Source organism: Lampetra fluviatilis, chromosome 49 (genome assembly GCF_964198595.1).
Source record: "Lampetra fluviatilis chromosome 49, kcLamFluv1.1, whole genome shotgun sequence".
Classification (NCBI taxonomy): Eukaryota; Metazoa; Chordata; class Hyperoartia; order Petromyzontiformes; family Petromyzontidae; genus Lampetra; species Lampetra fluviatilis.
In genome coordinates this window covers 5,307,975-5,331,002 of record NC_136323.1, presented here as the reverse complement: position 1 = coordinate 5,331,002, position 23,028 = coordinate 5,307,975, and the positions used below count along the sequence as shown (strand labels likewise).

At 51.5% G+C, this 23,028-nt stretch overlaps 1 protein-coding gene across 2 annotated transcripts in view; it reads left to right on the top strand.

Annotated features, from left to right (window-relative positions):
* ABL1 (ABL proto-oncogene 1, non-receptor tyrosine kinase) overlaps positions 1-23,028 on the top strand; it is a 115,550-nt gene that overhangs the window by 71,049 nt on the left and 21,473 nt on the right. For both annotated transcript variants that reach the window (XM_078878009.1, XM_078878008.1), the window contains exons 3-4: positions 17,385-17,543; positions 18,418-18,713. In XM_078878009.1, the coding sequence (XP_078734135.1) occupies positions 17,385-17,543; positions 18,418-18,713 (455 nt within the window). The remainder of the gene's footprint in view (positions 1-17,384; positions 17,544-18,417; positions 18,714-23,028) is intronic.

The following is a 23,028-nucleotide window of genomic DNA, read 5'->3' as shown; positions in this document are numbered from 1 at the left end:
CTCGGTCTCCACTCGCCGGGGTAGTCAATTCTGCCCGTCTGTCGTCAGTTATTCTCGTGACACGGGCCACAGAGTGGTGCCTGTGTATTCACGCACGCGCATGTACTACGCGCGCGCTATAAATAAACCACGCGCAAGCTTCGCGGTCGCGCACACACACACACGCGCACGCAGACACTCACACGCTGTGATGGTCCAGCGCATCTAAGAGGCTTTTAATCCTAATGGAACATGCCGTAAACCTAGGAACATATTTTGTTGTGCCGCCCCCCCCCCGTTCCGACGTAAACGACGGGCGGATTGCGGAGTCCGTTGTGCCATTTGCTCTCGGCTTTAAATAAAACACCGGCGGGGGGGCGGCGGTGGGGGGGGGGGGTCTTAATCTGTTTCACCTTCGCAAATTTTTAGCTCGGTTTCTAAATATAGCCGCGAGCGAGCGCGCGGGGAATGCCAGCGACAAACGCCGCCTATTATCGGGGCGGCCGTCTGATTGGGGACTAATCAGCGGGGCGAAGGTGAAGCCCTGCAACTGCTCGCTCATGTTACACGCCGGTGGAAGGGGCTCGCACTTAGAGGGAGCTCTCAACAGAAGCCCCCCTTTTAGGGGGGAATTTTTTGGCCGATCTTCCACACTGACCAGATCAAAATCAGAATATGTATTTACTCTGGAGGAATCCGATGGGTGGTAAAGCTCTTTTTCACAGATGTCCAGTCAGGGCGGGTAGGAACGTTTCAACAACAAACAGTACAAAGACACGATGGTAGTGCAAAGAACAAGAAAGGTAAACAAATCGCCCAAACGCCAACAAGTGCAACTAAACCATCCCCATCCTAGCAGGCAAAGCCCACTGAGGTATCAACTTATTTTTCAGAAGTGACCCGGCCACAAATGATAGGTCAACAAAGTGGCCCGTCATTTGGACATTTATAGCAGCAAAATAATCTAAATTATCTCAAAGCGTCTTGGTTCGAGGTGGGAGTTTGCACACATTGCCCGACAATGTTTTTTCCTTTGAAGTTATTTAATAAGAATTCTATTTATAAAGCGCCTTTCATCAAGGATCTCAAAGCACTGTACAAGACGCAGCAGCAGCAGCAGCAGACACCCGATAGCGCTACGGTAACTCGTACATCTAAGCGCTAAGAAATGCCGAAATACAAAAATTAAAATGCTAAAAGCCATTTTATGAATTTGCTCAAAGGTGAATGAACAGAACTGCATCGGTGAGTTTTTACGATGAGCTTTTTTGCAAACGTCCACATACTCCGACGTCCTGAGATCCCGTGGGAGAGAAAGAGAGAGACACACACAGAGCGCTCCAGAGTCAGGGGCCCTGCTACACGGGGGCGGTGGGTGACCAGCTCGCTCGCCCGTCGACCGAAGCCTCTGTGACCTGGGGAACTCGGGAGAAGATCTGTGTCCCCCCGGATCTTAAGGACCTGGACGGGACTCATGAGAGGGAGGGGGAGGGGGGTGCAGCAGCGTGTGTTTGATGTAGGCTGGCGCAAAGTGGTTCCGTGTTTTTGTGGCTTGGCACTAGGATTTTACACGGAATCCTATGCGGTTTGATTGTAGGCAAATATCAATTGGACCAGTTGGCCGTCAAAGAAGGTCCAATCCCGATGCAGTGTCGTGGGACCATCCGAACGGCCCTCGTCTCCGGCTAATTCCTCTCGTCTCGTTGCTTCCTGGCCTGCGATGAAAAGCGCTTCCGAGATTTATGACCGGGAGGAAGCGAGCAACAAGGCCCACGCTTTGGTGTCTGAAATAGCTGACCCCTCTGGGCGGTCGCGGGGACCTGGGTGGTGGTGGTGGTGGTAGCGATATTGGCAGCGACGGTGGTGGTGGCGGGAATGGCAGTGCTGCTCGTTGGCAGTGGTGGTTGTGGTCGTGGTGGTGGCGGTGCCACAGCCATAGTGCGAGGAATACTGGATGTGGTGTCCCGGGTGGAACTCAGCCGCAGACAGCTCCAGATAAAATTAAGCACTGGCCTTTAGACTCGAGGGGGTGGGGGAGTCTTTCTCGGATGAATAAATTAGAGTATCATCAGCGTTTAAAAAAAAATGAGGTGCTTGGTTCTGGGAAACACTTGCCACCCTAAAACACGAAGCTGTGAGCGCTAATGAGAGTAAGTGCTGCTGCGAATACGTGAACAGATTGCTAGGTCACTCCGCTATTTGTTTTTATTCTTTTCAATGTCATTGGATAATCCATCACATCAGACAATGATTGAGTGGCCAGCAAGTATGGGCAGATGCTAACGGATTTGTGGCTCTGCTCGGCTTACGTGTGTGTACGCGTGCGCACGTGTGTGCACGTGTGTGTCTGCGCTCAATTGAGCTGAGCAGTGATTTTTGGTCATCGTGTGCAAGCGACCTGTTTATAAGAATTATAAAATCCTTGAACCGTCAACGCTGCTCACGTGGTCGCCTAACAGAGCTAAAAATCCGAATGCAGGAAGACGTGTCACACATGCCCTTCCAAGGCACAAACACTCTTAACACTGCCAATAAAATTCAACGTTTTAAGTACGGCATTAGGTCATTTTAAATAACACTAAACGTTGGAAACTGTCGTGGTTAAACCGTTAGTGCGTACGACTTCTAAATGCAGAGGTCGCCGGTTCGATTTCATCTCCCTGTGAGAGAGGGGTCGAAACGATGCCGCAAGTTTCTTAAATCACTCCGCCCCTGACCACCCAGTGGAATAAATGGGTACTAGTCAATATGCAAGTCGTGTGTGGTGGGGTAAAGTGTGCGTATTCCCGCCTCTTCCGAGACGCCCGGCCGGTGTGGACGATTGGGCCAAATTCTTTCATCGAGGGGCTTTCCAGAGCTCGTGCTTGCACAGAGGCCCTGTCCGTCAGCAGTGTGAGCAAGCAAGAAATTGCAGGGGCTGCACCATTTTATCCGCTGCCTCTTATTTTCGTTGTCGTTATCTCAGTGGACGATGATTGTCGCATCTCGCTGTGGCCGTTGGCTTCCTGCCAGCAAAGTTGACGACCCGGAAAATCCTGAGTGCTTGATCATCAGGACTTGGTGACGCTGTTTGGCAGGACCATAGCATCCCGCCGTTTGTTGCAGAGGTTCACGGTTCGAGTCGAGCGGCCGCCCTGGTTAATACTGCGGTGTGTAACAACCATAATTAATCATTTTAATATATGTACCGTCTGCTTTACAGAAGACGTTAAATATCCCATGATATTCGCAAGAGTATGCCCATGGTGTGCTGGAGTCGGGATCCAAATTTGCCAAATTCTAAAATCACACCGCAAATTACACAATTGGAATCACGCAGAGCAACAATTGTGCCCCGGCTGGCAGATTGATGCTGCAGGTCACCCTCGCAAATGCGACCGATGCTGGACTTTTGAGTTGTCACCAGATTAAACGAAATAAACATGTGCTATCAGCATCGTTGTCATCACAACAGGTCATATTATGGATGCCGAACGCTAAGGCAGGAGGAGTAATCGATATTATGTTTTATTTAATCTCGCTCGCTCGCCCTCCCGGCGAATTCTCTCCCAAGGTCACGCGCAGGCACACAGCGCCGCCTCGCTTGTCTTACTTTGCATCAGTGAGACCCCGGTGACTGTGCCGCGCCGATGAAGACGAAACCGGTCCACGGTTGTCTATCACCGCGTCCCCCGCACCCTGCGATCAACACGGTTGCCTACGTACGGTGCGAAAGAAGCTCAACGTACATACATACATGGGAACGGTAACCATGATAGTCGCAATAGAAGAGTGATAAGGAGGCGACGGATCACATACGTGCACTGCTGCTGCCAACCAGTGTCACGTTTGCGCGCAATTATTTTGCGACAGTGGCCCGAAAACGAGAGTTGACCGCAGTGCACTTCTTCTGCGATTGCCGATTGATTCTTTTAGAAAACAACGCGCGGAGGGGAGGGGCCGCGTGCTTTTATTTATACCACACGAGCTTTACTACCCGGCTTCGCCCGAGACTTGGAATCTTGATTAATAGACGGCCTACGGCCCTACGCGGAGGGTTGGGGGGGGATGCGAGACGTCAGCAGGCACACTGCGTGACACTGCCGCATGCGGGTGATATCACAGATGTGACGTCACCGCTCACTTGCCGTGCAAAATATATCCATTATTGTGCCCCCCCCCCCCCCAAAAAAAATACTAAAGTATCTTTTTTATACTTTTTTCATTGTGTACAGTCTGGAAGCTACCCACATGCCAAATTTCAAGTTTGTTGCATGTCGGGAAGTATGCTAAACATTTTGAACAGACAAACATTCACAAATTTCCATTTTTTATCTATAGATTGCCGTGCGTTGTTCGAAGCCCACTTCACGAGCACACGGCTCTTTCTGACTGCAGCATCATTCGTGTCACCATAAATAAAAAAAATTTGATTTATATTTATTTCACCGATGTGTCGTGTTCTTTTTTCATCGAGAGCCAGTGCTTTGCCGGCCGTCGGCTGACCGGCGAGCAAGGGGCCCGCACGGTCAGCTGACGGCGGTCGGGGGGCGCGCTTCAAATGTCGCGGCCCTTCGAACTTCGCCATCGCTGTGTCAAAAAATTTGTTTCGCGTTATTCAACTTTTTATCTCAGAATCTGTTCTGCGCCGCCTCCCCAAGGCCAGCTCGACCTTGAGTTCCTTTGCGTGGCACGCGAATTGCAATAGTTGCTCACTGACTGCACTTGCGCGAAGAGTCGATAAGGCTACGCGGTGCGGGTCTTTGTCTGTGTGTAAGTGGAGAGCGGTGGCAGATTGGTTTACCCACTACTGCTTAAATATTTTGATATTTTTTTGGGGGGGGGTGGCAGGAGGGGCGAGGGTGGGAGGCATATATTGATCCACACCCAGCCCCTCCTAGCGATTTGATTGTGAGGATCAAGGTTTGCGACGCTATTCGATGATCAACAATCTTTTTTGTCTCGTTTTTATTGTCTCATTTGTATTATTTACAGCGCCTCGTTTTGTTCATGCCAATGGCCCAAGTGCAGTATCATCAGACCGCTTGCTATGATCATCCTCATAATCTTAAACCATGGTCTGTCCACTGCTGGATGAAGGCCTCCATGCATCCGCGCCTTCTCTCGTGAAGCCGACAAATCCATCTCACTGCTGCCGTCTTGTGAAGCTACAATCCATAAATCGATGGTCAATCTCACGATACAGCTCGTATATGTTACGTAAAACTGTGTAGACGTGGCACGCACCGTGCGGAGGGGAGTAGAGTCAAGGATGTAATGGATGGACAAAGAGAAAGGGAAGGAAGGGAAGGAGGGGAAGAGGGAAAGCCGGCACGGAAGTCCCCGAGACGGACAAAGAGGTGGGCACTGATCCAGATGAGCAGCAGCAGCAGGGAGGAGTGAGGAGGAGGAGGAGGGATGACCAGGCCAAGATGTAGGGGATGATGATGAGATGGTGGTGGTGACGATGATGGCGATGATGAGAGGGTGGTGATGATGATGAGAGGGTGGTTATGATGTAAGAGGATGGTGATGAAGATGATAGGGTGGTGATGATGACGATGAGAGGGTCATGATGATGAGAGGGTAGTGATGATGATGACGATGAGAGGGTCATGATGATGAGAGGGTAGTGATGATGATGATGAGAGGGTGGTGATGATGACGATGAGAGGGTGGTTATGATGATAAGAGGATGGTGATGAAGATGATAGGGTGGTGATGATGACGATGAGAGGGTCATGATGATGAGAGGGTAGTGATGATGATGACGATGAAAGGGTGATGATGATGAGAGGGTAGTGATGATGATGAGAGGGTGGTGATGATGACGATGCTGAGAAGGGAGGGAAGAGAGGGAGAAGAGAGAAGGAATGAGAGTGAGGCAGAAGGGAGCTGCTGCACTGAGGAGGAGTGGCGTCTGTTTTCACAGTGGGCAGTGGCCGGGAGAGGGGGAAAGGGGTTCAGAGCGGTGGTGGACACACACGGAAGTCACGTGGTTTACAGGAGGCTTGAACTGGTTTATTTAGATAGAGACAGGGCGATATATCGATGAGAGAGGTGGAATTCAGAGTGAGGGTGGCCACACAGAAGCCGGGAGATTTACGCCGAGGCTTCGGCTGATTTAGACAGAAAGTTGTAATCGGTTCTTTATCACCCCTGTTTTGGCCGCTGCCAGGGATAGGATTCACTTGCGGGGCGTCGTTAAAGCCAAGGCCGTAATTATAATATATATTGGGGGGGGGCCACATCCCCTCCCAATATTCAAATATGCTCAAAATGTCCCCCCCAATATATTGCTATAAAATAGATTTCTGTTTATATGATTGTGGTTATGGTTGTACTTTATTAAACCCTTACATACAATGAAGCAAGATACGATAAAAAAAAACAGAGCAATGTAATACAGTACACTATTAGACATTTTTGTAAAAAAAAAAGTCCATCCTATGTGTGAGTGAATTTTTTAATATTTTAGGCAGGAAATTCGTTTTCAAATTTAGATTTTTTTTTCTGGGGGGGGGGGGGGGGGACCCCAGACCCCCTGGAAGATTTGGTCCCCCCCAACGTTGACTCCATGGCTACGGCCTTGGTTAAAGTGAATCGAATCGCGACCCACGACGCGAAACCGAGTCACCCGTCCCGTAGCTGCGGGTGGCTGCGCAGGCGGGAGGGTCAGACGTTTCTGTTTTGTTCTATTATCAGAACCCCGTTCTGTTATCAGAGCCCTGCTAAACGGGGGCGCTCTGTGTCACCTCCCCCACTCCACCCCCTGTAGTTTGCTCGCCGTAGAAGTTGCCTTCCTGTTTGCGCAGGATCATACCGACCCGAACGTGACCTCCGCGTCTTCCTCCTTTGCAATTGCATTTGACTCGTACATCCCCCCGTCTGTTCACACATTGGTACAATAGTCAGCCTGCACTTCTGTTCAATGTGTCTGGAACTAAATTTTGTAATTTGCGCCACGGTCAGTCGAAAAAAAAAATCTGCCCGAGCCGACTTTCGCTCCGGGGAAATGAATAATTTCACATCGAATTGCGATCGCGCAAAAAATGTTCGATTCCTCCTTGACGCAGTTGTTTTTTTTGCTCCGATTTCCAGCCGCTCTGCTTTATTGTGTTTGTTTCGCCTTTGTCATTTCGGCTGACCGAGGTCACGCTTACACGCCGGTCCAGTTCCGGAGTGCTCACCTCGTTTAAACAAAGTAAACTCAACTCGCCTTCCCAACAGACCCCCCGCCACCCCTCGTGAGCATCGGGTGACGGGTGTCGCTGCGAGTTTTATAATTGTGTTCTGTGATATTCTGACGGGTGTTCACCCAGTAGAGGCCCAAGACTTTTTATTTTTCAGGAAGGTCCTTGTAAGTTTTTAGCAGGAGGAGGGCTAGCGATGTTGCAGTTGTGTGTGATCCCAACCGAGGGATTTGCAGGTAATGTTTCAGCGTTGGGGATGTTCTGGCCAATGCCAGTTGCATTGCACGGTTTTTTTTTGTTTTAGCTCTGGGAGGAAACCGGAGAATCCACAGGAAAACCCACGCAGCATGCGTGTAGAGCAATAACAAACTCCACGCCGATTGGCGGCTCAGTGGAGAGTCGAACCCAGGGATTTGCGGCTACGAGGCACGAGTGTTACCACTGCACCACCCTAACACCATTTTTTTTATAAAGGGGGCCCAAGGGGATTGAACCACGCTTTGTGTATAGTTTATGTAGTTTGCGTGAGTGTGCGTGTTTTTATATAGCAGCATGGGGAGCGGCAGCCCGAGTTCGATTCCCGCTCACGGCCAACATCGGTGACGGAATATCCGAACCGGTCCTGGGCCTCCCCTAGGTCGACTCAGCCTCAAATGAGTACCTGACGCGGTGCATAAACATCCCCACTTGGACGACAAAGGCGGCCGGGCGTGGTGTTGGCCACCCACCCCCTCGTGTGCTGTGCCGGCCTTCATTGGTGCGCGCTAACAGCACTTGCCCCAGCAGCCTGTCAAAGCTACATGGGGGGGATCTGTGTCCTTGTTTATTGTTCAGATTCAGTCGCGTGGCATCCTGCCAACGAGCCTTCTCACTTTATATGGCCTCAAAGTACACCTAGTCTGGCACGTGCGGTGCGGTGATGTCACCGTTGTTGTTATTGCGTCCCACATTACACAGTGAGCACTAATTTAAACGAAGGTAGAAATCTTGCATGTGTGTGTCTGTGTTTCATGTTGCAAAGACAAAGATCCTCCGTCTAACCTTTAACAGACTTTTCGATTTAAAGCTTTCGTGACTGCAGGGATTCATCTTCTTGGTTCTTTCGGTAAAGTCACGTAGAAGGGAAATAATAAAATAATAAAAATAAACCAATAAAATAATTCTCACGACGTTTTGGCCACAACGCAAGCAGCCGTCCTCAGGTGAAGACCAGGTCTGTCGGGGGAACAGCGTCTGTCGGGGGAGACAGCGTCAGACGCTGTCTCCCCGACAGACCTGGTCTTCACCTGAGGACGGCTGCTTGCGTTGTGGCCAAAACGTCGTGAGAATTATTTTATTGGTTTATTTTTATTATTTTATTATTTCTCTTCTACGTGACTTTACCGAAAGAACCAAGAAGACTTTAACAGACTGTTGGGGAATGTGATGTTCGCGTGCAACACCAATGAAGGCCTGCACGGTACAAGAGGGGGTGCGTTAGCGGCACCACGCCCAACCGCCTTTGTCTCCCCAGTGGCGATGTTTTTACATACCGGACCAGGTACTCATTTGAGGCTGATTTGACCTATGATTGGCCCAGGACCGGTTCAGATAATCGCCGCTGGTGTTGGCTGTGAGCGGCAATCTGGCAAATGACCCGAGGTGGACAAGGGCAGTTGCCAATCTCAAAAATAAATTCAAATGCTGGCTGTTAGTTTCCACTCCACTACCCCCCCTCCCCCATCTTAATTACATTACAATTGTGCTATCGGATTCGTGTCACGAGATGAAGAGATTTCCACTCGGACCCCGAGCGTTCAGCGGAGTAACATCCATCGCCATGCGCCCGTAGAACGACTCTGGGAAAGAAACGTCACAGAACCACTGCTGAGGTCCTTCAGTCGACCTCCTGTCTCCGGCAGGCAGCTCGCTATTGAGCAGTGCTGGTGGCTACGCACGCGTGTAATCCACCATTATGAAGGCAGCGAGGGTTGGCGGATCACACGAATGTGGCGAAACCAGAGGTCGCAAACGGGTACCCGATACCCGTACCCTACCCGATACCCGGCTACCCGTACCCGGCCGGGTACGGGTACGGGTACCCGTTTGCGACCCTGGTGCAGCCGGGTACGGGTAAGGGTAGACCGTGAGTCACCGGTGAGTAACTGTTTGTCACTCGTTACCCAACGTCTTGTCTCTTCTCACAATTCAAGTTCCTAGAATCAACCCACCCGCGCCTGCAACATGGCTTCATCCCAGAGGTCGCAATCAGGTACCCGATACCCGTACCGTACCCGGCCGGGTAGGGTACGGGTACGGCCGGGTACGGGTACCCGTTTGCGACCCTGGTGCGGCCGGGTACGGGTAAGGAATCAAAACCCGTTTGCGACCTCTGGAAACCCCCCCCTTCCCCCGTGGGCATCGAGGTCGTTAGCCGCTGGCTTGCCAGTGGCACTGCGAAGAGTTCGACCGTGAGATGCAGTGCAGGGCGACAGGAGAGCAAGGAGAGATGTGGGGGGGCTGCCACGGAGAAACGATGCCCGCGGTAGTGACGGTCTAGGACTCAGGGGTGGGGAACCTTTTTTCTGGCAAGGGCCATTTGGATATTTATAACATCATTCGCGGGCCATACAAAATTATCAACTGAAAAAATTAGCCTATTATATTTGGTCAAACATTTAATTAACTCGCCCCTAATGCGATGGCTGGAGCTGCTTCTCTTTAGCGAGGCGTGTGATGTTAGCTGGTATTGATGATGTTGCAACTCACAACTGCTTTTCCAGGTTTGATCCTAGATTTATTGAATTTCGAGTCCCGCCTGCGGTTGCCTTGGCAGGGCCAGACCAAATTATATCACGGAATGATATCACGGGCCTTATACAGCCCGCGGGCCGGACGTTCCCCACCCCTGGTCTAGGTCCTTGTCGTAGAGACGAGGTTGACTGCTGCTGCGGAGAGCTCCACCGTGAGCTGTCGTGCAAGGCGGCAGGAGAGAAGGGTACTACGGTGGCTAGGAGATGTTAACTCCCTCGCCTGGTATACAAGAGGTTGTAGGTTCGATCCCGACCCTGATGGCTGTTTATTTAGAGTTTGCCTGTCTCTCTCCCGTGGTTGTGTGCTTTAATGTGTCTGTGTCCTCTGGTTCCCCCCCCCCCCGCCACATTTACAATCAATATACGTTGAGAGTATTTGGCTGCTATGAAACTCCACGTGATACGCCACTTTGTTAAGCTTGTCATTTGTGGCCAGGTCGCTTCTGAAAATCAGCTGCGGTATTTAGCTCAGTGGGGCTTACCTGGTATTTTATTTTTAAAAGCGAGAGAGAGAGCGAGGAGAGATGCGGTGGACATACTCTTAGTTCTTTCGGTAAAGTCACGTAGGTAAAAAAATGAAATAAAAAATAATAAAATAAAAGAATGAAAATCACGACGTTTCGGAGGCAACACAAGTCTGCATCACTTGATGCAGCTAATCTGGCTGTGACGGTCCCACCTGATGACGGAGACTTGTGTTGCCTCCGTGATTTTTATTGTTTTATTTTATTATTTTTTATTTCATTTTTTTACCTACGTGACTTTACCGAAAGAACTAAGAGTATGAATCCTTGCAGTCACGAAAGCTTCAAATCTAGAATGCGGTGGACAACCAAAGGGAGAGAGAGGCACGATGACACAGGAAGGCAATTTCAGAGCCGACCCTTCTGCAGGATTCGAACCTAGCGTCTCAACGGTGTTGGCGGCTCAGCATCTCTGACCACCCCCCCCACGTCTCCTCTTGAGACACTTTGCTCTTAAAGAGCCACCGCGGCCGGCGCCACGCAGAGACAGACGTGGGTTTTATTGCACTGTGGGGGGGGGGGCATCCTGGGTGGAGTGGTTTTGTTTGCATTGCAGAGTGACATCTCTTGCTCTCGTGAGGATTACATCTGGGCAGAGATAAGGACAGTTGCTAGCTGCCGATTCTTTTATTTACAATTTTTTTTGTTTGCATTGCTCATCTAGCTGCCCCCCCTCCCCTGCACATCTGATAACGATCGGCTCAGATCGGGCAGACTCATTTTGTGGGGCGCGTAAATGTGGGTCCCCCTCGTGCGCTCGCTTGCTGCCCGGCTAAATCGTGGTGTTTGTGCCGCATATGGGGTACTTCGACGCACAGAACGCCCCTTCGGACAAAAAAAATTGCTGCACATCGAAAGTATTTTTTTAAAATCCTTTATATTAAGTTCACTTGCTTGCTTGCTTGCGCGCTTACGACCGTGCAAATCTTCCGGTCGTTTTTTAACCCACTTCCCGTGATCCAATCGAGCTGACATGTTGCACACAGACTCGTTGTGCGTGACAATTTATTTTCGTGAAATTTTTTTTCCAAAATTTTACACTTTTTAGGAAAAAATAAATTCTATTTAATTACCAATTGCTTAATAGTGGCAGGCAATCATCTGACCCATAGGTGGCAGCCATCTCAAGCCAGAGGACGAGAGGACTCTAGCCGCCACGCATATAAAGGATTTTAGTGAAAAACTTTGTTTTTACGGGTTAATTTTTTTGCACGTCTTATCGGCCGCCACGATCTTCCGGGAGAGAATTCTTTGCGGCACAAATTGGTTCAATAGCAAGCAAATGTCTGGACCGGTTTTCGACTCTCACCGTCTCGTCAGCGTGCTCGCACCAATGCTGCCACATATTTTAGTGACACTGACCCGTTTCAAAGGCAATGCGGTCTTTGCAGAGCCTGTTTCTTTGCATGTTGTGCCACAGCTATGTGTGGCTAATGCAGACTTGGTGCTCTGCAGTCGGTGTCTATTTGCTGTTTGAACATCTTAACACATCCTGTAGCCCGAAAGGGTAAAAACCAATTCTTTATTTTTCATCATTTTCGATACTGGCAAACGGGTCCTAGTTAGATGCAAAACTATGCAATACACAAACGCAAAGTAATATTTAGCCTAATTGTGCAGAACATAAGTAACACAATAAATAAGCAGACTATGCACCTCCTCCTCGTATTAGTCCCTCCGCAGACAACACAAAAATAAGTCGTATTTTTACACGTCCCATCAGCCAGACAGACGGTGATCAACTAGACGGGGCAGCCGGTCCCATTGCATGGGGTGACGTGGCACTCTCTTGTCGATCACCTGAATCGTCGTCAATCACCGCTCACCGTACAGCGCTCACGTGAGTGCTGATTGGTTTCAGTGGGTGGCCGGCTGGCGAGAGAGGTTCAAGTCCCTTATTATTATTACACGCTTTTATTGAACTCACTCCGTCTGTTGTCGTATCCTCAAAAAAAATTCTAACCCAATTTTTACCCACTTTCCAATGTGCTATTGACTGCAAACTGGGTATACTTATTGTATCATTAAAATTTAAAAATATATATTTTTAAACATGTTACACGCTTTTTTATTTAACTCTGTTGTTGTATCCTCAAATCTTGTAACTCAATTTCATCCGTCTTCCCAATGTCGTATCGACTGCAAACTTGGTATAGATATGTCATACTGATGACAATACTATATTCTATCATTAAAAATAAAAAATAAAAATTTTAAACAATTTTTTTACGGCTCTAATTGACCACGCTCATCTCACGTTGGCTATAAATCACCACGGTCCCTTACGTCACGGCAAGCCTCGGGGAGCCACGCCCAGGGGGCGGGGGATGTGGAAGGAGGGGAGGGGCGATGGGGGAAGGGGGCAGGGGTACGGGCAGCTCGGATAGTACATTTCATTAAAGCGTGTTTTAAAAAAAAGTATTTTTAAATATTTTATTTTTACACTCACTCTGTTGTTGTTGTATCCTCAAATCTTGTAACTCAATTTTAACCCACTTCCCAATGTGGTATCGACTACAAACTGGTATACTTATGTCATACTGATTACAATACAGTACTATATTCTATAAATAAAAATATTGCGAAAAATTATTTTTATATGTTATGTTTCGGCTTGGGTCTAATTGTCCACGCTTAACTGACGTTGGCTGTAAATCACCACGGCCCCTTACGTTATGGCAAGCTTCGGGGCCACTTCCTGGAGTCGTGGAGTTCTTCCATTACTAGTACGGCACATTTCATTAAAGCGTGTTTTTAAAAAAAGTTTTTTTTTTATATATATTACTTATTCAACCACTTGCCCGTGATTAAATCGGTGTCTCAAGTATAGCGAGTCAATGGTCTCAGAACAGTCACCAATTAATTTGTACAACATTTTTTTTAAATTGTTTATTCCCCGCTCGATTGGGATAAACTTCCAGCTTTGAAACGAAAGTGGAAAAAGATTCTTCCCATTTAACCGCCACGCGATGACATCGCTCCAGCGTGGCACATGGGAAATTTCCCGCACCCCTGTTGTGGATTAGAGGCCACTTCAAGGGATGTCAGAAGTAGTTCTGTGTTATCTCCTTCCACGGGGCTGTTTACGAACACCGCCCAATGAGAGCTCCAAAAGGACACTTGGCAATCACGCGATGTGATAGCGCAGTTGGACAAAAAAATGTGAATAAATATATTTAAATGTATAATCTTCAACTACATTATGAGGTGCATTGCATCTATATGATTGGCAGCTCGAATGCAGCAGTGTAAAGTGTGGGTACTCCGACTTCTCTCTCTAGACATCTGACCGGGGTGGAAAAGGAGGAGGCCAAATTGTTCTCGAGAGGCTCTCGAGTGCTATCTATAGTCGGGAGGCCCTTTCACCAGCAGTGCCACGAGAAGGCACTTGCAGGGCTGCACCTTCACCTATTCTTGTACATGTGTGGGCATGAGCACGTGTGTGCGTATGAGTTGACAGCGGTAGTGCAGTGGATAATAGAGGGGTTTTGTTTGGGTTAGATCGCCGAAATATATAAATGTGTCGTTAAACCCGCCACCACCCGACACAGCCAATTAGTAAGGTTTGTCATTTAAACAAAATGCGCTAATTAGTTACCAGTTCGGCACACCGGTGTGTTGGAGACTAAACCCACAACATTTTTCAGACCGTTACACGAGTTAGATTCCCGCTCACGGCCACCAACAACCGATGAAGGTTATCTGAACCAGTCCTGGCCCTCCCGTAGGTCGACTCAATCTTAAATGAGTGCCTGTTGTGGTGTGTGAACAGAGGGGGTGGCCACCCACCCCCTCATAGGTGCACCGTGCCGGCCTTCATAGGTGCTCGCTAACAGCACTTGCCCCAACAGTCTGTTCAAATTACATGGGGGGATCTTTGTCTTTGCCCGTGGGTGGAGTGGCGGTGCAGTAGTTATTGCACTGCGCTATGAATCTGGCGATAATGCGCGCACACGCACGGCCACACACACACATGAGTACACACCACTCCCCTTAACTGCGCAGTATTGAACGCTAGTGTGTAACGTGCCCCTGATAACACAGCCCTCTCGCTCTCCTCTCATCCATCTTTCCCCCCTCACCCCCATCACCCCCATCACCCCCCACCAGCCACCTCATCCGCCCTAGATGCGTGTCCCGTTCCCCGCAGGGCAAACACTATCCCTTGCCGGGGCAAGATTCAGCCTCCGCTCAGCTGTTAAGCCGGCTCGTTGGGTCGGCCAGACCACCGTGCTCACACAGTGCCAGGCTATTTATAAGCACGGCCGTGGTGGTGGTGGCGGCGATGGCAATAGTCGGCGGTGGTGGTGGTGGCGGCAGTGGCCAGAGGCGTCTGTATGTTTTATAATAGATCCCCGCGTATCTTCGCGCGCGTATTTGAGGTCAGAATGTTTTGGGTAAAAGACGCCGCAGAGTTGTGCCAACTGGGGTCCGCTTTTTTTTCTTTTGCTGGGTCGCGGCGCGCGACGTTTGAGGCTTTGTTTTGGGTCTCGCCGCCCCATTCCTAATGAGGTGTTAATGGGCCTCGTTCAAGAGTGCGGTGGTGGCGAAAGCCAAAAAAATGCCATCGGCTTCCTGATCATCTCCCGGCAAGCCAGTGGGGGTCAACTCCACATTACCGCGACGGGGGTGTGTGCGGGAAGTCCACCCGCGGAATAAACCACCACATGGTATCTTCTTGGTTCTTTCGGTAAAGTCACGTAGAAGGAAAATAATAAAATAATAAAAATAAAACATAATAAAATTATTCTCACGACGTTTCGGCCACAACGCAAGCAGCCGTCTTCAGGTGGAGAACAGGTCTGTCGACTGACTTTACCGAAAGAACCAAGAAGATGAATCCCTGCAGTCACGAAAGCTTTAAATCGAAATTCACCGCATGGTAGTCGTGGTGTCCACGTTGGAGGAAGAGTCAAACGCAGCTGGGATTTAAACTCGCAAGCTTCGAAATTGCGAGCCCGTTGCACTCTAAACGAACCGTGCACGCGCTTGGCCAGACATCACCGTGGTCTCGTGCCCGTGCGATCACAGCCGTTTCGTAAATTTAATTGCACAATTAGCACCTCCCCCGATGTGCATTTCATTGCTGGGGCAGTGCTGGCTGTGAAAGCGAGAATATTTTTGAGTCGTGGGGATATAGAAGTACGGTACAACGATATATGTTGCTGCATTGCCCTCTCCCAACCTACCACGTAAACCCTAAACAGGCTCGATGACATCCAAGCGCTATCCAGGCTCAGCCCTGCTTAGCTTCCGAGATCTGGTGAGATCGAGCGCAATCTGGCTGATTTGGTCATGGGCCCACTACACACAAAGATCCCCTGTATAGCCTTAACAGACTGTAGGGGCAAGTGCTGTTAGCGAGCACCTATGAAGGCCGGAACGGTACACGAGGGGGTGGGTGGCCAGCACCACGCCTGAGGGCCCACTACAGTACACGCACACAAACACGTTTCTAAATGCAGTTACGTTCATACAGATAAACATGTGACTCTGGCAGCTAAACTGAGCAAAACTTCTGCAACCCAGTAATTGGCTGACTTAGGAGCCATTTCATCCCTGACCGTAACCGCACCGGGATCGCTCGCGCCTCCTCCCACTTGCGAGCGGCCTCCTCCGCACGCAGTCTGGATGTGTTTTAGCGGCAAATTAGTTGCTCCCTTCCGGCCATGTGATTCCCATTACCGCCAATCGGTGCGGCCTCGGCAGCGGACGTTTGACGCGGTTGCGTCCTCCCGAAGATTTCGTTTTTTGGTGCGTTACGACTGCGGAGGTTTTCGCGGTTTTGCGCCGTTGCACGGCTTGCTCAGCACACGGGCGCTTCCAGGTTGTGACGCACGTCTTTCGACGTCGCGTCCGACGTTTCGCTCCGTGTGTGTCGGCGGGCCGGGGGGGGGGGGGCTTCTTCAAGGAACTGAAGAAGCTCACCTTGGGAAGTTTCCGAGAGAAAAAAACCCGGCTGCCAATGCGAGGCTGCCGGCACGCGGAGCGAAACGTCGGGACGTTGCGCTGAGCAACACGCGGCGCGCAATTTCTGGGGCGCGTCGGAGGGACGGGAATTTCAAACCTTTTGAAACAGTCTGCCTCAGCAGCGGATCATGCTTTCCCATCTGATGACAGACGCTTGTGTTGCGCCCGAAACGTCGTGATTTATTTTATTTTCTACCTACGTGACTTTACCGAAAGAACCGAAGAGTATGGATTCCTGCAGTCACGAAAGCTTCAAATCAAGATTGACGGAAACAAAATTTGACAAGAAAACCTGATGGCTTCTTCGGTCAAACCGTGACCCCAGAAACCGTAACCCCAAAAACGTAGGCAGGCAGGCGCTTTTAATTTTTCCCTTCTCACCTTGGGACCCACTCATCCATGGCGTCCTCCTGGTGGGAACGGAACTTGGCGGGGGCATCAGTTTCTTTCGAACAAAAGCTCCGAAATGTGCCTCTGATTTGTGACTCTATTCTTAATGCTTTCCAAATAATGTTCAAACACGTGAATGCCGTGGCTTGATCCGGTCCATCTGTGTGTCTGTCCGCAACAGGGGGGCCACGATAACTGAGATAATTTATCAAATTTCTGCACACGGACCGGACTTCTTTTCCCATCTCGTCAATTTAAACATACTTATACGTAGTTACACATTCACGCACTTGTTCTCATATATACATACAAACATCCAAACACATTGACGTATACTGGCTGCGTTATAGTTCAAGAATCAAATTCTACTTTGTCTCGTTTTTCCCCAACGTTACTTGTTTTTTCCTCACTCCATCAATCGACAAATGAATACATCAGCACGCTCACTAAACACTTTACCCCCTAGCCAACCCTCCATTTCAAACCCGATCGCTAAGCGGCCATTACTGCCGCCCCCCCCCCGCTCCTCCTCTGCCGGTGCTGCGATGATGTCACAGAGGCGCTGCACCGGCCGCTTCCGCTGGTGCCGGAATCGGAGGGGCTGGCGCTGGAGGAGGGGCCCTCCTCGCTGGGGCTCCCCGAGAACGACCCCAACCTCTTCGTGGCGCTCTACGACTTTGTCGCCAGCGGGGACAACACCCTGAGCATCACCAAAGGTTTGGCGAGGGGGCGGGGATCCGGGGCACGTGGGGCTCTGGGAAAGACGGGGGTCTGGGGATGATAGCGCTTACTGATGCGCCTCTGCGGCCGTCTGGAACGCTCTTTCTTTTAATATTAGGAAGCCACTGGAGCGATGCACTTTTAAATCAACTAGATTGCAAACTAATTTCTTTTGAACTAATTTTTGTGTTTAGTTTGCTGTCCTTCCCCCAAACGTCTAATTCGCCCGGTTGGCTACGTGCGGTGCGAAAGAAGTTCAACATACTACGTAGATGCCAGTTTTTTCAGAGCACTTTCCTTTAAATCCAAAGCGCAGGGCACTTTAAAAAAATGAAATCCCATAAATGATAACCGTGTGCAATGAAATGAAAATCAATGTGCAGATAGGATGCACCCTACATGATACATAGGAGAAACAAGATAAGCTCATTAAACATTTATGGAGCGTGCAATTCATATTCTCGTGTGTCAGCAAACTCTTTTTTAAACGCACAATATTCATGTATTCACACCATGAATGCAAAGATTCTACAAGCGAGGGCGGGCCGGCTTCACGACGCAAAGTCCAGCAATGAAGTAAATAGCAATCGGCACAAAAAAAAAACTAAAAACATGTTATGATAATTGTTTTTTTACCCTTCTATCTGGCAACAAAACTGACACCTTTTTTACAAGGAGTCATGTTTGCATAGACCACAATACCTGCAGCCATAATGCAAACAAAAAACATAACTCTGATAATGTATGCACTGTCCTTGAAGTTATTGGTCCACACCCGAGTCAGCTTTCCTTAGAGCTAGTCTCACATGGTGTTGGACCAGATGACGCTATAAATTGCCGCGTTATTTTCATTTTTCCCGGTGGGCGCAGGCGAGAAGCTGCGCGTCCTCGGCTACAACCACAACCACGAGTGGTGCGAGGCGCGCACACGCAACGGCCAGGGATGGGTGCCCAGCAACTACGTGACGCCGGTACACAGCCTGGAGAAGCACGCGTGGTACCACGGCCCCATCTCGCGCAGCGCCGCCGAGTACCTGCTCAGCAGCGGCATCAACGGCTCCTTCCTGCTGCGCGAGTCCGAGAGCAGCCCGGGGCAGCTGTCCATCTCGCTGCGCTGCGAGGGGCGCGTCTACCACTACCGCATCAACACGGCGAGCGACGGCAAGGTGAGGCCGCCGCTGCCGCTATCGCGACTGCTGCCGCCAACACCGTTGCCACTAACCACGACCGCCACTCGCACCGCTACCACTGCCGCATCAACACGGTGAGCCGTGGCAAGGTGAGGCCGCCACTACCGCTATCGCCACTACTACCGCCACCACCGCCAGCATTGCTACGACCGCCACTAGCACCGCCACCACTGCCACATCAACACGGTGAGCTGTGGCAAGGTGAGGCCACCGCCACCACTGCCGCATCAACACGGTGAGCCGTGGCAAGGTGAGGCCGCCACTACCGCTATCGCCACTACTACCGCCACCACCGCCAGCATTGCTACGACCGCCACTACCACCGCCACCACTGCCACATCAACACGGTGAGCTGTGGCAAGGTGAGGCCACCGCCACCACTGCCGCATCAACATGGTGAGCCGTGGCAAGGTGAGGCCGCCACTACCGCTATCGCCACTACTACCGCCACCACCGTTGCCACTACCACGGCCGCCACTAGCACCGCTACCACTGCCACATCAACACGGTGAGCCGTGGCACTACTACCGCCACCACCGCCAGCGCTACCACGACCACCACTACCACCACCACCACTGCCACATCAACACGGTGAGCCGTGGCAAGGTAAGGTCGCCACTACCGCTATCGCCACTACTACCGCCACCACCGTTGCCACTACCACGGCCGCCACTAGCACCGCTACCACTGCCACATCAACACGGTGAGCCGTGGCACTACTACCGCCACTACCGCCAGCGCTACCACGACCGCCACTACCACCACCACCACTGCCACATCAACACGGTGAGCCGTGGCAAGGTAAGGCCGCCACTACCGCTATCGCCACTACTACTGCCACCACCGCCAGCACTATCACAACCGCCACTACCACTGCCACCACTGCCACATCAACACGGGTGAGCCGTGGCAAGGTGAGGCCGCCACTACCGCTATCGCCACTACTACCGCCACCACCGTTGCCACTACCACGACCGCCACTAGCACCGCTACCACTGCCACATCAACACGGTGAGCCGTGGCAAGGTGAGGCCACCGCCACCACTGCCGCATCAACACGACGAGCGGCGGGCAAGGTGAGAGACATTACCCGCCGGCACGTCAGAAATTCCGCGTGCAGCAGCCCCCCCGAGTTCGACGCGACAGGGACCTGGGGGGGCTCACTGGCCCACCCACGTGGCACGGGGGGGAGGTGAGGAGGGGGGGAACCGGGGGGGGGGGTGGGGTGTGGGGGGTCGAAGAAAGAATCTTAAACCTGACTTCCTTAAATCGCCCCCCGTGCGTCGCCCATTATGTCATCGTTTAAAATTATCAATGGGACTCGTGGCAGCGCTGCGGCAGACTGCAATGCGCAGGAGGCACGGTGGGGGGGGGGCGTTGTAAATCTGCGCTCTCCTCCTCCCCGGAGGGGGGTGTAGACATCTCCCCCCCCCGTCACCTGCTTCCGCGCCGGATGTAACGGATCTGTCGAGAGAATGCGCTGTGTGTGTCGCTGTCAAGGGCCTCACTTCGGCCGGACCCTGGCGTTTCGCGCGCGGTCGCGGGGGCTGATCCGCGCGCTCCGAGCGACGGCACGTTTACACCGCCGGTGCCGACCGGCGACACCGCCGCCGCCGCCAGATGTTCCGTCTAGACAAAAATGTAATGACGTGAGAGAGATGTGGACAAGATGCAGAGATCTGGTGAGATGAGACAGATGCAGAGAGCAGATAAAGATGTAGTGAGATGAGAGAGATGTGGACAATAGACAGATGGAGTGAGATGAGTGAAGAGAGCTGCTGAACACCAGATGATGGAGTTGAGTGAGAACAATATGACCATTCATGATGAGTGGCTTTTGATGTCCACGACGTTTTGGATTGAAGACGACGTTCGCATCGCCCCTATTCATTTATTAAATTCCTCACGAATCCGGGAACCACTCTGAGCTGCTAGGGGGCCCTAAGCATTTGCGTTAATTTGCCGGTGCCGAAGCGCCACCGCTGGTTGCGCCTCCCGAAGGAAGCCGCGTGGAGTGGCCCCGTGAGATGACCACTGCACTGCCCTTTTACTGCGGCGGGGGTGGGGGGGGGGGCGGTGGTGCAGCGGTGAGCGCTACGCCGCGCTACGAACCCGGCGAACCCGAGTCCGATTCCTGCTCGTGGCCAACACCGGTGACGATTATCTTAACTTGTCGTCGGCCTCCTCCGCTAGGTCGACTCGGCCTCAAATGAGTAGCTGCTGCGGTGTGTATTAAACATCGCCACTGGGGAGACAAAGGCGGCCGGGCGTGGTGCTGGCCACCCACCCCCTCGTGCGCCGTGCCGGTCTTCATAGGCGCTGCTCGCTAACAGCACTTTGCCCCAACAGTCTGTTAAGGCTACACGGGGGCTCTTTGTCTTTGGCGGCGGTGGTGGTGGTGCCGGCGACGTCACTCGAGGGATTTTTGCCGCAGGGATGAAGGGGGAGTGGCGTCTCTGCATCGCGGCACGGGGAGGCGGTGTGGAGACGATGGTGGCGGGGCGATCGCGAGCGGTGGCGCAGCGGTCTGCGTTGCGCTGCGCTCCGAACCCGGCACCTGAGTTCGATTCCCGCTCACAGCCAACACCGGTGACGATATTGGGAACCGGTCCTGGGCCTCCTCTAGGTCGACTCAGCCTCAAACGAGTACCTGGTGCGGTGTCTAAACATCGCCACTGGGGAGACAAAGGCGGCCGGGCGTGGTGTTGGCCTTCGTGTGCCGTGCCGGCCTTCATAGGTGCTCGCTAACGGCACTTGCGCCAACAGCCTGTTCAGGCTATATGGGGGATCTTTGTCTTTTTTGGTGCCGGGGCGATTGCTAACGGTTCAGGCTGTGGCGGAGGCGCTTGGCCAAAGCAAAATGTTCGTGGCCAGGAATCGTAATGGATCTAGGGCTGCATCGAATACCAGCACGGATTCGAATCCCGATTGAACGTAACAAAATAGTTTGCATAAGCGAGCCGATGAATCTCTCTCATCTCTGTCCCTTCTGCATCTCTATTCTCTCATCTCACTGCACATCTTATCTGCCCAGTTGTTTCTTGTCTACATCCCCTCTGTCCATGACCTCACTGGGAATATCCGTCTCTCGTCTGTATCCCTTGCCTCACGCCTCACGCCATCTCGGTTCATCGTTTGTCCACGATTCTCCTGAATTCTCTCTAAATCTCAATACGTTTCCATCTCACGCCGGTATCTCTGCTCGCATTCTCTCATCTCACGAGGATTACCGTGAATTGACAGCGGGAGGGGGATGGGGGGTGGGATGAGGAACCCCCCCCCCACCACCACCCATTGGGGTCCAGGGGGCCTGGTTCCCAGCGCGACCTTTGACATCTGTCGTCGTGAGCGTTAGGGAACCCAGAGAGGGGGGGGGCGACGCTCAACCTTGATTTCAAGTCTCAGCGTTGTTTTTTTCTTTTTCATGTAATTATGATGATTATTATTTTTATTTTCTTCTAAGCGATTTTGACAATGAGGGGAATGTCTCGCCCAGGCCCAGCCCTGAGGCCTGAGCTTGGGAGCGTTTGATTTTCTGGGTGCCAAAGTGGCTGGGAGATGTTAACTACCTCGCCTGGTATACAGGAGGTCGTGGGTTCGATCCTGACCCTTATACCCGCTGTATATTTGGAGTTTGCATGTTCTCCCCATGGAGGGAAAAAACTGGAGCACCCGGAGAAAAATCCACACAACCACGGGGAGAGAGACACGCAAACTCCACATATACAGCAGACGTCAGGGTCGGGATCGAACCCGCGACCTCCTGCATACCAGGCGATGAAATGAACATCTCGCCAGCGTGGGGCAACGACCCCCGGCAGCGGGTGATGTCACCACCACCTTTCGACCGTCGCCGTTCAAGGGCCTATCGCTTGCAATCGTTAAAAATCCGCCCTCCTTCGGCGGCTCCGGTGGCATGGGCGATGCGCACCGCCGCTATCGCGTGTCTTGTCGAATCGCTCGCGAGAGAACGGCCAAATGACCTCCCAACACTTGTACAGCATGGGGATGCCCTAATCCAGCAGTGGATTAACAAAAGTGCTGTAACACGTGTACTTGCATACGGTCAAACTCAAACGTATGAGAGTCTCTCTTGCTGCACAACAATATTATTGTTTTGTTCATGTCCAGTCAGCCTACGGTGTGGGCCTTTTGGACTCGCATTAAATAACGGCGTTTCTTTAAGCTGACGTACCGTAAGTGGTTTCAACTTTGAGGGCCACGTCAGGTGATGTTGCCGGCAGATTGGTGTATCCCACAGAGATGGAAGCTGCGTGGGAGAAGCTGGTAT